The sequence below is a fragment of the Protopterus annectens genome, chromosome 14.part0 (genome assembly GCF_019279795.1).
Source record: "Protopterus annectens isolate FY-2018-M chromosome 14.part0, PAN1.0, whole genome shotgun sequence".
NCBI classification, from domain to species: Eukaryota; Metazoa; Chordata; order Ceratodontiformes; family Protopteridae; genus Protopterus; species Protopterus annectens.
In genome coordinates this window covers 435,836,679-435,852,898 of record NC_056748.1, presented here as the reverse complement: position 1 = coordinate 435,852,898, position 16,220 = coordinate 435,836,679, and the positions used below count along the sequence as shown (strand labels likewise).

Here is a 16,220-nt window from a genome sequence, read left to right as displayed (position 1 = left end):
ATATGTTAAAAGCAGCAAATGGTTGTATTTACAAAGAGCCATTGTCCAAACCTCTGTGGTTTCCATACGGTTCCGAGTAATAATTTCAAAAATCTGCCCAGTACATTTACTAGGAAGAGATTTAATGCAAGTGTTCGGTATAGCAGCCGTCCCAACCTCCACGGCGATGGTGGCAAGGAGAATAGAACTGAATAGTGCAATGCTATTAGAGGGCAGGAGATCTCCATTACTGGTATAGTAATGATTTGATAGAGACAGGCCCCAGAGTGTAGTGACGGCTCTTACAAATTTGGCATTAAGCAAATATGGCATAACAAATCCGAAGGTGTCAGATCCATTACATTGCACAATGTATTACAGAAGATGTGCCGGACCTGATTTAGAATAATGTAAAAGAAATTTCTTAGTTTTAAAGTCACCAAACTAGTATTGCATAGCCTTTTTGGGACACACTAGGTAATTCTGCAGTCACATGTAGCCTTACAAGGATATGCAGCTGCTGTATAAGAATGAATTAACCACACATATTTCAGTCAAGGAGGGTGAAGGAATGTCATGGTACCTCGTGGGTAAGAAAATAACTGAATGGGTAGGATCGACACCAGAACAGTTGGCAGGTAAGGGCAATCAGGTACAAAAACTCAACTGGGTTACAAGCCAGACCACCGCGGCACCTCAGGGAAGACAAACCGATACAATCCCCTGGGACATTATGACTATGTCTCCTTACCCCCATGGAAGAATCTCAATTGCAGATGATTCCAAACTCATTAGCATAAGCAGAGTGTTTGACTAAGCTTAAGAAACACGAGGTAGTTAAACCTGGCTGATGTCCATTTTCATTAGGGTAATTGCAAAATATCCCAAATAACAAATTAAAACACATAAAAACAAAGAGTTAAAAGGTCACACTGAAAAACTAATGAGAAAAAAAAAACTAAATGAAAACTCCAGCCAAGCTAGAACTTTCAAAGAGTGACCTCCCAAACCTCCTGTAACAGAGGCCTATGGGATATATGCAAATGACCCTTATGAACATCAGGTGTTTCAGCTATATGGCGATTCTGAATGCCCATGACTTTTACGTTTGAAGTCATTTTAATGGACAATTTCAGGCCAATAAAGCCAAACCCCACTAGCTATGGATATGCATATTTCGGCCTTGTTATGACCTCTTCAGCATAGCATAAGCAGAGTGCTTGACTAAGCTTAAGAAACACGAGGTAGTTAAACCTGGCTGATGTCCATTTTCATTAGGGTAATTGCAAAATATCCCAAATAACAAATTAAAACACATAAAAACAAAGAGTTAAAAGGTCACACTGAAAAACTAATGAGAAAAAAAACTAAATGAAAACGCCAGCCAAGTATATATATATATATATATATACAAATATACACAAGCTTGAACAAAACATGCTGGAGGGATAAGTTCCTGACTCAGAGACTCCCCAGACTCTGGAATAGACTGCCCATACACGTCAAGCAGAGCTAATCTGATTCAGCAGTTTCAGACCATGATTCTATGCAGGAAGGGCAGTAGAGGCAAAGGTGTGTTGAATATTATTGGTGTGGAAAGTGAGACATTAGCAGGTATAAATCACTAGAAAATACAGGCAGCATGCTTGTTGTAAAATTGCAGCAGTATTGTGAGACTAGTAGAGTCAGACTTCTAGATAAAATAAGCTTGACTTTTATATCAGTTCCTTTCAGGGGGAGAAGCCATAAAACTGTTGAAAAAGTCATTTGTTAGAAGTGTAGATCTGAGTAGTTTTATGGATAACATAATTTTAATCTTATTTATTTGTTCGATTCCCGGCTGGAGCGCCTTCTGTGTGGAGTATGTATGTTCTCCCCGCGGTCGAGTGGCGTTTGAAAGATGTGCGTGAATGGGTGTGCCTTCATTGAAGGTTGGGTGTCGGGCTAGCACCTCAGCACCATAAAAATTGACTGCCAATCATTAGCGGACCGGAGTTCCGGTGTGGCGACCCCTAACCGGGAAAAGTCAAAAGAAAAACAACAACAACAACATGTCAAGCAGAGTGCCTCTTTGGCCATCTTCAAAAGGAACCTTGATGATTAGACAGGAGATAGGAAATTCACCCCGGGGATCATGTCAGTTGCCCTGCTAGACAGGAGTCCAGGGAAGTAAATACTGTGGGAAGAAATAGCCAGGGAATTGTTATGGCTAGGCTTGTACAGGCCCTAGGGCTGATAGTCTAGTACCAACCTATGAACCTAATAGACTACATGACCTTACCTGGAGACTCTCCTTGTCCTGAGCCCTGCAAGCTACAATTACAACTCATCTAAAACAGTGCATGTGTTACAAATAGTAACTATGGCAAAGGAAAGCATACGTCTATGCAGCCAATAAATTCTATACTTACAACATTGAAATATAGCACCTTTTTTGGTTAGTGACTGGACCCAGCTCTGTGCAAGATAGTCAACCACACTGATTTACTTACTTGCTTGCTTTTGTTTACTGGGGAAAGTCTGTCTGGGAACTGAAATTTCCACTTTTAGTGGAGTTGCAGGGAGAAAAGCTCCAAAACAAAGATAGAAATACATTTTGACAATTCAAAAGAAAACTGGTCAACAAACATTATTTACAAAGTATTTCAAAGCAAACAGTCAATAAACATCATTTGAAAAGCATATCAGCTTCAGGAAATATGTTTTAAAGATACAGTAGAATCAAAATACTGTATTTATACAATATGGTATCCAAAGTGGATAGAGTTAAGATTTCATTCTTTAAACTGTATGTGTGCTTCAGTTACATAGTTAATTAGTAGCCAGGTAATATTTTAGGATAGATCTGAATTGTTGCAGATTATTTAAAACCCTGATGTGGTTTGGAAGTTTGTTCAATGCCTTGAAAATGGTAACAGAGAATAGAGAGTCACTGTAATTAGATTTATTAGCTAAAGTTAAAGTTCTGAGGATCTTAGGGTTCTATTTGGTACATGCCATTGGATGAGATTTGACAGTGATAATGTTTTAAATGGATGGTAAAGTATTTTGTGTGCTTTGGCTGGGAGAAGGTGGTGTGTTGAGGAAGTTACAGCCAGTTAAGGGAACTGAATGTCATGCAGTGAAGGGAACAGTTTGGGGCTGCAAATGAATGTGCTAATTTTATTGAAGGTGCTTTCTAGTTTCTGTTTGGAAGAGTTGAGATTTGTGAATATTGTTGAGGCATTTATGAGGATAGGAAGGAGAAGGGAGGTGGCAGCTATTTTTCACTATGATCACTTTAACAGGTGCTTTGCTTGCAGTGTGTCTTTATGACTGCAATGTCAGTGTGCATATCAAATTTTAATTTGTTATCAATGATAACTCACAGTAATTTTGTGTTGGTGATGTTTTTAACTTTTGCATTACTGGAGGAGATAATATTAAGGTCAATGTTGTTTTGATTTATGCTTTAGGATGGCACATGATCAGTTTGATTTTGCTGGAGTTTAAGAGCAATTGAGATTTATTTAGCCAGTTTTCTATAGAGGTGAAAGCTATTTGTAAGATGGTTTCTAAGATGGGAAAATTTGGGGATGAGCAAACTAAAGTTGAGTCATCAGCATATTGCATTGTTCCCCTCTACTCATCACTCATTAGACCCATTATAGAGTACAATGCCCCTTTTGGTATGTACCTCACAAGATATCTACAACAACTGGAAAGGCCGCAGAAATACCTCACAAAGAGGATTACCGGCCTCAAACAGATGCCCTACGCAGACTGTCTCAAAAAACTCCAGCTTTACTCCATCGCATATTGCCTACTCAGAGGTGATCTCTGCCTAACATACAAAGCTATGTCAAACCCAGAGCTGTTGGACATGCTCCACTTAAAGAAATCCCAATCCCTCCATGCTACACGCTCTAGGGACCTAAACCTTGTCACTACAATAAACAGAAAATGCCGGAGGGATAGATTCCTGTCCCAGAGACTTCCCATACTCTGGAATAAACTACCTATCTATATCAAACAAAGCTCCTCATTAGCACTCTTCAAGAAAAATCTGGATGAATGGATGGGAAATAGGAAATTCACCCTGGGGATCATCTCTGGAGCTCTGCTCGGCAGTGGCACAGGAAAATAATTTTCTTTGGTGGCAAAAGCCAGGGTACCTTTTTGGCTGGGCTTGTATAGGCCCCAGGGCCGATAACCTAGTGCCTACCTATGGTAGAGAGTTTTGATTCCTCGTGCATGTCATTAATGAAGATAATTATTAAACAGGGTCTCAAAGTATACTATTTTCTTAACACCTTTACTGACTACTTATCACTTAAGACACAGGAAAACGTATATTTACATAAAAGAAAAAAAAAACATATTAACATTTTCCTAGATGCAAACATTATACATCACATATTATTTGCATAACTATCTTTAATTCAATACTATATAAATTGCTCAAGTCCTGCCTTCTCTTAAATCTTACACCTCCTCCTAAATATTATTCTGCATGTATTGTTCTCACAGTTTCCATTTTTCTATGTAATTTGCTCCTACCCTTTTCTAAAGAATAAACTTTCAGTTCTTGTACCTCTGTTATAATATTCAGCACTTCAAAATGCAGTTAGTTTAGACTTTGATTTCCAATTTCTAGTAATTGCTTTTTTGGCAGCCACCAGAATTAAATGTAGCAAGACCTTCGAATATCCAGGCAATTCAGACCTTGTATCCCAACTCAAAAAATAATTTCCTTACTTATACATTTGCTCACTCAATATTTCTGGCAAAGTACTCTGTAGAGAACTTTTGAAGTCTGTCAACTCAATACCCTCCCAAAAGATATGCTCCCACTTACCTCTTTCTTCCCCATCACATTTCAGTACTTGCCATCTACATGAGGAAAAATTCTTTGGAGTCTACTTCGGGTATAAAACACCTATGTAAACACTTCAACGCAAAAATCCTAAATATTCTGGACTTTGTTTCATACTAAGGAGCCATACATATGTCCTTCCACTGTTTCCTTGACAATTACTTATCCAGTCTCTCATCTGAATCTTTTCTACCCTTCTCTGACTGAATTCTATAGTTATTGTGTAATACTTTATATGCCCTACTAACTATCCCTTTTTTAACAGAAGCTTCTGTTCTAGATTCAGATAAACACTCTTAACAGAGCAGGTCTTTCACTTAGGATTCCTCTATTCCTTGCACTTTGCCTATATTCTGATATCAATTCCCTTTGAAAAGTCATCCATCCCTGTTAATGATCGTATTGACACACATCCCTTAGAGCTGACCCAGTAGTCAAGGACTTAGGGGGACACACACAGGTTCATAGGTGAGTACTAGACTAATGGCCTTGGAGCCAACACAAGCCTAGCCCATGAACATACCCAGTCGTCCTGTTGCAGGCCATTAGTTCCTTGTACCCCAATCGAGCAAGGCTGTTGAAATGATCCCTGGGATGAATTTCCTGTTACCCATCCACTCATCAAGATTTTTCTTGAAGAGGGCCAGTGAGGTGCTCTACTTGACTTGAATGGGAAGATTATTCCAGAGTATGGCTAATCTCTGGGTTAGGAACCTGTCCTTCCAGCAGGTTCTGTTTAATGTGGTGATGAGACTAAGATCCTTGGACCGTGTGGTGTGGAGGGATTGAGTCTTTTTCAGATGAAGCATGTCTAATAGCACTGGGTCTGACATAGCTTTGTATGCCAAGCAGAGACTGCCTCTAAGTAGGTGATATGACATGGAGTATAGCTGTAGTTTTTTGAGTCTGTCTGTATAGGGCATGTGTTTGAGTCCTAGGATCCTCTTTGTGAGGAATTTCTGTGGCCTTCCAGTTGTAGGTGTCTAGTGAGGTACATTCCAAATGGGGCACTGTAATCTATAATAGGTCTAATGAGGGAAGAGTAAAGAGGGATTATGGTTATCGAGGGAGAGGGTGCTATCCACTTGTGTCCCTAGCTCTCTTATCATACCTTGGGAGTTGAGAGGGCTACCGTCAATGTGGTAGTTCGTGGGCACCGAGTTTTTCCCAAAGGGTATGTTGATGCACCACTGAGCTTAAGACCATGGTTCTGGCACCAGTTGTTGGTGTCTGTGAGGCCTTTTTGTAGGATGTCGATGTCGATGTCAGCTTGAGAGTCAATGATGGCTCCCAGTTTGCAGTCATCTGTGAACTTGGTCAAGCAGAGTCCTTTGGTGTTGGCCTAAACTTCAGAGAAGTACATATCAAACAGGAGAAGACCCAGGACCGACCCTTGTGGGATGCCATTTGTGACTGCCCGGTAGTGGATTTGGAGTCCGCTACTTACACTGTGTGGGTTGTGTCCATGAGCCAGTTAGCAACCCATCTTGTGCTGTAGGGGTTGATGCCTAGGTTGGAGAGTCTGTCAATGATCCCTAAGTGGGGGATAGTGTCGAAAGCCTTGGCCAGATCGAGGTACATTATATGGACTGCCTTGCCTTCATTGACCGCTCTGGTGACAGATTCGAAGAAGTCTATCAGGTTGAGCAGACATGATCTGCCCTTCAATAACCCAAACTGTGAGGGATCCAAGGTTTGGAGGTTTCCAATATCCCAATTTATGAGGTCCATAATGATGCGCTCCATGGCCTTACAGATCAGGCTCATCAGGCTGATGAGGCAGTAGTTTCCTAGGTCAGTAGTTGCTTCTCCTTTGTGGAGAGGAATGACTGTAGCAGTGTGCCACTCTGTGGGAAAAAAAGCCTGAAGTGAGGCTGTGGTTGAACAGGGCACTCAGGTGAGGTGCCAGTTCCCTTTGTAATTCATGTAGCATGCAGCCTGGTATATTATCAGGCCCCATGGAAGCTGTATTTTTGGCTATGGATAGTGCGACTTCTACCTGAGCAGCTGTGATATTGGAGATTTGGCATTCCTCAGGTATTGGGATGGGCCCTTTTGGGGGGTGGGGGGTAAAGTTTGCACTAAACCTGTCTGCTATGATGTTGGCAATATTTTTTTTTGGTTCAGTATAAGTGGTGTTGTTGTGCAGTAGCTCAGAGCACCCCTGCGTATTGTTATGCAGGTACTTGATGCAACTAAAGAAAGCCCTGTGGTTATCTTTAGCATCTGTAGCAATTTTGTTTTCATAACTAGCTTTGGAGGCTTTGATTAGGGATCTCAGTTTTTTGCTGAGACTTACAAGGGAATTTTTCCAGTCTTGGGACTATGCCCTTTTCTGCAACAGTCGTTTTCTTCTGTTGTATAGTTTAACGGCAGGGGACCACCAGACTGGCTTCCTTTTTTTGGAGGACATAACCTTCGTTCTGTTAGGTATGGCCCGATCTATGCACTTGTATAAATGCTCATACAGTGCCCTGGTGTATGATTCAGTGGCCATACATCCTTTCCCTGTTTGCATGGGTGACGTGAAGTTTGACACTTCTGTCATTAGAAGCACAAAATTGGCTTTGGAGAAGTTTTTCACTATGGTATCCTTCATGGGGGTGAGAATGGGATTTGGATATCGACTGTGATTAACTTTGGTCAGATCTGACCAGGGAGGAGTTAATCACTGGTGTAGAGCAGCAGTCCCCCATGTTTGTGATGACCAGATCGAGAATGTTTCTACCTGTGGTGGGGGTAAGAATGAGTTGGTCCAGGGCATTGGAGTTAATGAATTCCAGAAATCGTTGGGAAAATGAGTTGGAGCAGGAGTAGTTTTGCCCAGCTAATGGAGGGGTAGTTAAATTCTCCCAGTATAAGGGTATGGGATTAAACCGTAATGCTTTCCAGAGTGTTCAGGAATGTGGAGTGGGAGTCTTAGGACATTGTGGGGGATCTATAGCAGGTACAAACTGGATTGCCATTTTATCCAGTGTTAGTTGTACCTGTAGTATCTCTGATGCATTATGATGGGCAACTAGTCTGGAGGTGTGCGTATCCTTTATGAAGATGGATACGCCACCTCCTTTGGGGCTTCTGTCCAGGTTTGGCGGTCAAAAGGTGTGGTATGCTGTGTAGTCTGGTAGTACTGGGGTTCTCTCTGGAGCCTTGAACCAGGTCTCTGTTACTGCACAGATGTCGATGTTCTCCAGTTTTAGGAGTGACTCGAGCGAGTGCATTTTGAGAGTTAGGCTTCTAGCATTGAGTAGCATTACCCTCAGGTTGCGTTTGTTTGCAGTTGTTATGGTGGTAATTTTGTCTTCAGGGCATTGCCTAAAAAAAGGCACTATAGGGGTGGCTAGAGCCTTTGCCAGTATCCGGAATCCCAGGTGTGACAGATGCAGACCATCTCTGGCAAAGCATCGAGGTCTGTCGATCATGTTATCCCAGGCAGACAGAAAATGGACCCCCTTTGAATGACACCAGAAACTTAGCAAATTGTTGAAATCAATCATAGATAGTAATCTAGCCTATGATGCATCACTTGTCTACAGTGGCGTGGAATTCATTCTATGTTGCGCAATGTATGAACAAAGGTATGGCATCTAAGTCCAAGGAAGTCATTGTTCCACTCTATTTGGCATTCATCTGACCTATCATTGAGTACAATGCCCTCTTTGGTATGTACCAAACCAGGCATATCCAACAATTGGAACATCCACAGAGGTTCCTGACTAAAATAATATAGGACATAAGTAAAATGTCCTATGCAGACTGCCTTAAAGCCCTATCCTTGTATTCTGTCTCCTACAGGCTTTTGAGGGGAGATCTATGCCCGGCATACATGGCATTGTTAGACTCCACTCTGATAGACCTCCTGCATATCCACAAAACAAACAGTACGAGAAGTACCCATTCTAAAGACTTAAACCTTGCCTGTAATACAAATAGGACCTGCTGGAGAGATAGGTATGTATCCCAGAGACTACCCTATCTATGGAACAGGCTCAGCATCCATGTGAAGCAGAGTTCCTCCTTAACCCAATTCAAGTGCAACTTGGACAACTGGATGGGAAACTGGAAATTCATCCCTGGTTTGGCACCTATGTCTCTATTGGACACAGGCAATCTGTATCCAGGCCCATGCTTACACTTATCAAGGGTATCTGAACTTGTCAAAGATTTGGGATGTATGGCTAAGCTTAAAAAGGCCCTTGTGGTCATTAGCCTAGTAAACACCTATGAACCTATGATAGGGAAGACAGTCTCCAGCCTGTAGTCCAAATGTCTTCTTAGTCTCATTCCATTCTATTCCCTTTCCCTCTCTAGTTATTTGCTCCCAATACCTTAGTTCATTTGCCAGTTTTCTCCCATAAATTCCAGCTCCCTCTTGTCTATTCTCTGTACCTCTAATTGCATCTTAGTGTCTTTGCGTTGCACGCTCAGTGTATATCCGCTTGTACTTGCAGCTGCTCAAGTGCAAGAACAAATACATTGTTCTGTCTATGCATGAATGCAAAAATGGACTGGGAAATTAAAAAAACATGATGCTAATGCCTCTACATTGGAGGTACAAACCAGCAAAAAAACACACAACAAAAACATTGTTACTGTAGGTCCTCAGACTCTAAGCCTTCAGCTTCTCAGGGCAGGATTCACTTCTCTTTGCTGAGCCCTAGTGTTTCAATTCTATATACTGCTTTTGGTTATTTTCATGATTAGCTATTCCCAACCTAAATCTGCTAATATTATTGTAACTAGAACTCTTCACTGATTATGCATAAAGCAGTTTTCAGCATACAACCCATGTACTTGTTAAAAATGCCTGAAGAAGTCTGATTATACAGATGAAAGTATTCACACATCAGTTCTTTACAAATGGCTTGACTGAACTCATTACCACATCTGTGTTTGTGATTTTCATGTTTATTACATTTTAGTAATATATACAGTCAGAATTATGAGTGCATCATAGATGTATCTTACACACACACACATATATATAAACACATACATGTACACACAAACACACTACGTAGGGTATGACAAAACCATTTATTCAAGCTGAAATCCATATAATCATATATTTTGTCACCATTCTATCTAAGTCATTAAAAATTATCAGCAGCCTCATTAACAACTGTTTCGATCTCTCAGACATCAACCTACTGGCCCGGTCCCCAGTGCTACATGTCCACATTAGGTCAACCAGCCATCCTCCTACCGTCCCATACTATGCTGGTATTGCTGGAGCCAGCTGTAGATCCTTAGGGTATCCTGGGGGACTTGGCAATCTGTGCTTTGATATAAGCAGGTTTCTTTTATATGCCCTATCCATTCTCTTTCCCCACTCCCCCCCCATGTTCACTGACTACATCCAAGGGCAACTACCCTCTCAGGACCATGCCACTCCTTAGGGAGCATCATCCACAACTGGTCTCCCATCCAGGACAGGCACACTAATCCCACCTTCTACTCCATTAGTTGCCAGAGTTACTAACTGAATCTGAGTCACCTGCGCCATAGTTAGGGATTTTATCTCTCTACTTCACAGAAGCGACTTCATAACATTTGAGAAAAAAATTAACTTCACAAAATGAACACATACAAACTTCACAATAACAGTATCTACCTAACTCAACCCCCCTAAATGTGCTTAACAAGCATCCTTTGAAAGACTTCTAGCATGCTTGATTTAGCACACATATCACAAATGTTAGCACATTTTCATTAGCACGCAATACTGTACATTTTTTTATAACTCTTCTGCATATGTCTTACCTGTGTCATCTGATGATGTACTCAGTTGTGTGTAGCCAGAATACTTTCTCTTTTCTTTAAAGATACTGTCAATATTCAAGACCTCTCTCTTGGGTCTCCAGACTGGACGGAAACGACCAGAAGAGCTTGACTTGGACTCACTGCTGGTGCTCTCAGCTTCCCAGTCTCGAGGCAACACTGAGGGCCTATTCTGCATCTGATCCTCAATGCCTGGTCTTCCTTGGCTGGGTTTACGAGGCAGTTCGACTAGCAGTGTGGGCCTGCTATATATGATGTTGCTCATGGTATCTCTGAACTCCCTCAGGCGACTGGTAGGAGGTTTGGGAGGAGCTCTTGGTGCCTGTTTCTCCTTCAGGGTTTCTCCTAGAAGAAAAAAGAAACATAAAAAGAATAACAGAAACATTCAAAATTTTACCTTCAAAGTATGGAAATATGAGCTGGAACACTTTTGCGTAATCTTTCACAGTATCTTTGCCACCACTGTGGACATTATATAGTTGATAATTTGATTTTTCAGTCTTGCTTTAAAAGATTTGTATAGTACTGAAATTGTCATGCAAAGTAACACGTGTGTTTATTTAATGTTTCTAATCAGTTCCTCATCAGGCTTGAAGAATTTCAGTAAGATGTCCCCAGATCAGTAATAGTACAACTGGAGAAGGTAACATTATGAGTTAGTATACATGCTGTTTCTAAGCATTCTGGATAACAAGGTGTAAAAAATACATTTATACAGCAACTATAAACTGAATAGTTATTAAACAGTTAAAATATAACTTACCTTTACAAAGATAAGCTTGTTCTGGACAATTTTGACTTTTGGATCCTTGACAAATTCTTCTACTTAAAATGGCTTTTTTTCAAATAATATAAATTTAGTCTCTTTTCAGAACAGTATTCATATTTACATATAAACTATCAATTTAGGTTAGTGAGAATGTATGGTACTCATCTTGTAAGTAACCTCTTGGGTTTGTCAGTGTTGGATAATATACAATTTTTGTTTACAGACCACAGAAAGAATTGGCAAGGAATATTTAAATTTAATGGAAAATATATGCATCTCATTTTTAAACCAAAAGAAACACACATATTTAGTGATACAATACTAAACTAAGTCAAAATAAAATGGAAATACACTTCTGTAGTTGCTGGAAAAATACATAATTTAGATGCAGAGTATGTGAGCAATCATCATACTTATTTCATTATTTAGAAAGCGCCTGAGTGGACATTTTCAGTCATGGATCAGGATGGTATTAATGAATGGGAAAATCTGGCCAGGATGCAAGAGAAATTATTTGAATTTTCCTCCACGGGAAGATATGATTTGTGATGCCAAGGGATGAAAACAGTTTACAAAACTGTGAGTATAAGATGGGTATAGGGCTGTCAAGCTTGTATATAAACCAGCATGCATTTGCAGATGGGAGTGTATAAATGTACTTGAGAAAACTGAGGAGATGAGAAGATGGCAAGATTATGACAACATGTTTCATATAAAAAGTAATGATGAATAAGACGAGGGAATGGAAAACAGACAGTTATGTGCTAATATGACTAAGTATATAAAACACAATTTATGTTTAAATATATAACTATTATATGATGGTATCCAGGAACAGGAGGACTAAAAATGCAAGTCATGTTAGCCATGTAGTTGGTAGAAGTACCAGAGAACAAGTGCATGGTGCAGAGGAAACTAAACTTACTGAATGCTACTTTTAGCCAACAAAATCAGGTGGCTCACTCAGTTTAAAATGACTTGGCAAAGTGCTGCCATTCTGGAAAAGAGTACGGAAAGAGACAAACTGCTGTGAATGAGGCTGAGCAAGTTAATATGTCCAAAGATGTGTGGTCTCATTAAAGGAAGCGTGAGTGAGAAATGTTAAAAGATAAATAATTAAGTGTTCAAAGTGATGGAAAATGAGCAGGTAGCTGTTACTGATGTGGAGTGGAGATAAGAAAAGTGTCACTGCAGCCAGAGTTGAGTGAAGTGAACCAGGACTGAAGACAATAAATGAAGCAGGGATTTCTGACACAAAGAAAAAATGATCTAACTAAGAGAGCACTCAGGCTCTCTGAGAATTACTACAAGGCTCCAGGGTACGGGAATGGATAGATGCAAAGAAATCTAACACTGAAACAGAGCCACAAATGCCTGTTCTGGGCACTTTGGCTCAGAAGAAAGGTCATAGGACAGTGGGTGATGGTGAAAGTGATTCAGTGGACACTCTGTAGTATAAACATTGACCCAACAGGATTTGGTTATATTGACTATTATTAATGTAACACCTCGATCTCATGGAAAAATGGACAAAGGAGATTGACAATGACAAGTATGACACAAAAAGTGTACTGGGAATAGTTGACAGGCCAGGGTCCAGTGAACATGACTGAACGCTTAAATCCTGAAATGAGGGACTCAGTCACTAAAAACTAATACTACAATCATCAGCTACATACACACTGAATATATTTGTATAAATGTTTAAAATACACAAAATGGAAGAAATCAAAATGAAATTATTCCTCCTCACCACATTCCACATATTTGGGAGGTGGTACTTTTTCCTTCAACTGAATTATATATTCTAACCCCATGGTTGCAGCACCTTGGAAAAAAGACCTATTCTTTGAGGCACAAAAGCAATGTACTGTGTAAGTTTGTTTTTCTTTATTTAATATAAATATACAAATTACACAGTCAGTTTTATAGGATGTCTTCCTTCAGCATCAATATCAAGCTTCAGGTTCATAGGTACTTACTAGGCTACTGATCTGTGAGAATCTTTAGAAACATAGCCATGCATTCCCATGAAGTTCTTAAGTCCAAATAACCCAGTGAAGTACAGAACATTTATTTATATGTTGCCCCATCCACGAGGAACAAGGGTGCTAAAGCTGGGGTGAATTTACAGTTATCAATCAATTCATCCAAACCAGGTTTTAACAGTGTAAGTAGTATTTATGTGGAGAGGAAAATAATTCCATGGAAGTGGCATTCTTTATGATGTATATTTATCTATCCAATATGTCCTACCCATGCTGGAAAAAACATTCAACTCTCTTAAGTGGGTGTTTATGTCCCTACTGGACTTGCACATGTGAATTATGTCTGACAGGATAGGACCTGTTGAGGCTGTAAGGTAGAGATCACCTGTCAGCAGTCTGTTTGACACTATGAAGAGGGACAAGGATGTCATATAGTCTGCATAGGTTTTATAACTTAGGCCTCTGATTTTCTTAGTAAGAAAGTGTTGTGGGTGTTGTGGGCATTCCAGTTTTGTCAAATGTTTGGACAGGTATATACTAAAGGAGCACTACATTCATTGATCAGTCTGGTGAGCAAGAAACACAGTAGAATGATCACACCTGTGGACTTGTTGCCATACCCTTAGTAATAAGTTGTGCAATGAATGCAGCACTTTCTTACAATCATGGATACATGGTGCTTGAAGGACAGCTCACTGTCTACATGAATCCTCATGTTCCTAACTTCCTAACTTTTCAGGAGTGAGTTGTCCATATGGTAGTTGCAAGGGACTTCCTGCTTGCTGAAGAATAATACTATACACTTCTTGGCATTCAGTTTTAGTCCATATTGTTTTTGGAAAAGCACTCTTGTAGGATCTCGGTGTCCTCTGCAGAGTTTATGATGGCACCAAGTTTACAGTCATCAACAGACTAGGTCAGCCATAAACCCTTAACAGCAGCTTTAACCTCAGAGAAGTAAATACCAAGGATTGGGGGCCCACGGGCTGCCCTAAACAAATCGTAACTGGCTTGGGTCAAATGTTTGTAGCTTATCTATGTCCTTATTTATTTATTCCCTAACAATACTTTCCACTGCCTTACAGATGAGGCTAGTCAGACTTATGGGTCTGTAATCTCCTAGGTTTATGCCTCACCTTTGTACAGATGGGTGAATGTTGCTATCTTCCATTCATTCAACATAAAACTTGTTTGGAGGCTCACACTGAAAAACCTCTGTGGGGGACAGACATGCCTTGTTTCAGGCAGGCCAGTAAGCAGCCCAGTATGCTAAGTGGTCCCATGGAAGCAGTGTTCTTGGTCTTGGCAGTACCTTGAAGAGTTGTTCATGGGAGATTTGGGGAGGTTTTAGGAGGAGGTATACGATCTGAGAATGTAGGAGGTGAGAGGAGTAAAGTCAGAGTTAAATGCATCCGCTAGTAGACTAATTTATGTCTGAGTCCCACAAAACTGTTTCCACCTGACTAAAACCACGCTTTTTTGCTTTTACTTGTCTGTCTGCTGTTTCCTATTTTGCCAGATGTTACACTGAACATCTCTGCTATATTTATAGATTGTATTATTCATATGAGTACCTCACAGCACTACATTTACCACTTTTCTACCAATGTAGAATCTGTTCATTTGCGTTCTGCAGTGCCCTGTGTCAGTACCATGAACAGTGCCCCACCCCTCAGAAAAGAAAATTCTAGTTCACCCTAGATGAGGCTGTCATAGATATCCAAATTTGCAATTCAAGAAATGCGGTTGGAAACAAAGAGAAAATGTGATGTACGATTTTTCATAACTTTATATTCCCACAGTGGATGATGCACATTCATTTGTAGATTGCATAAGCAATGTAAACAGAAATTCTACACATACAAACATAGTGAGAAGTTTCTCACGGTATTATGTATGTACATAATGATATCATACATCCTTTTATTTCATAAGGTGTTACTTTACATTGACTTCACTTTGTGCACCTAGTCTTCTAGTAAGAAATAAACACAGAAAGTGTGCATCTGAAACTCTCAGATAGTATTCTCGGGTAGTACTACCCTCTCTCTGGTAGTCTGTCAAAGCTCACAGCTCCTCCCACTATCTGTTTGTGGGTGTGAAGGACCAGTCACCTGACAAGAGACTCCCCTTCATATCTACAAAATCTACAGGAAGGCCTTTTCAAATTTCTAGGTCCAGCACGAAAAAGCTGATGAAAACATAAGCTTTGTAAACACCTATTGTTTCAAACCAAAAGATACACACACACACACACACATATGCACGCACACATGCACGCACACACACACACACACACACACACACACACACACACACACACACACACACACACACACACACACACGTCTGCTGAACAAACTCAGCAGAAACTCCAAACTACTACACACACACACACACATATACATATATATATATATATATATATATATATATATATATATATGGATTCACTTCACAATGCCGAATTTCTGAAAAATTGAATTTCATATGGCCCAGACCATATGATCGAAGTTTCAGAATCTCAACATTGTAAAATAAATCCAAAAAAAACCAAAAAAAAACTTAGGGGGCAAGCCCCCCTGTGCCCCCTCCACACCCCTGCTGCTTAAATATACCAACTCCAAGACTGCACTACAGCGAGTAAAAAGGAAAATGTGTTTGCAGTCATCTGCGAACTTGGTCAGCCACAGTCCTTCTGTGTTGGCCTGTACCTCCGAGAAATATATACCGAACAAGAGAGGTCCCAGGACTGAGCCTTGTGGGATGCCACTTGTAACTGGTTTGGAGTCTGACATGGCTCCAGCAATTCTAACCATGTGGGTTCTGTCCTTGAGCCAGTTTGCAA

The 16,220-nt window shown here is 40.3% G+C and overlaps 1 protein-coding gene across 1 annotated transcript in view; it reads right to left on the bottom strand.

Annotated features, from left to right (window-relative positions):
- The window catches only part of USP54 (ubiquitin specific peptidase 54), a 1,304,502-nt gene that overhangs the window by 520,171 nt on the left and 768,111 nt on the right, over positions 1 to 16,220 (bottom strand). The window contains exon 14 of the mRNA XM_044056203.1: positions 10,598 to 10,960. Coding sequence (XP_043912138.1) covers positions 10,598 to 10,960 — 363 coding nt within the window. The remainder of the gene's footprint in view (positions 1 to 10,597; positions 10,961 to 16,220) is intronic.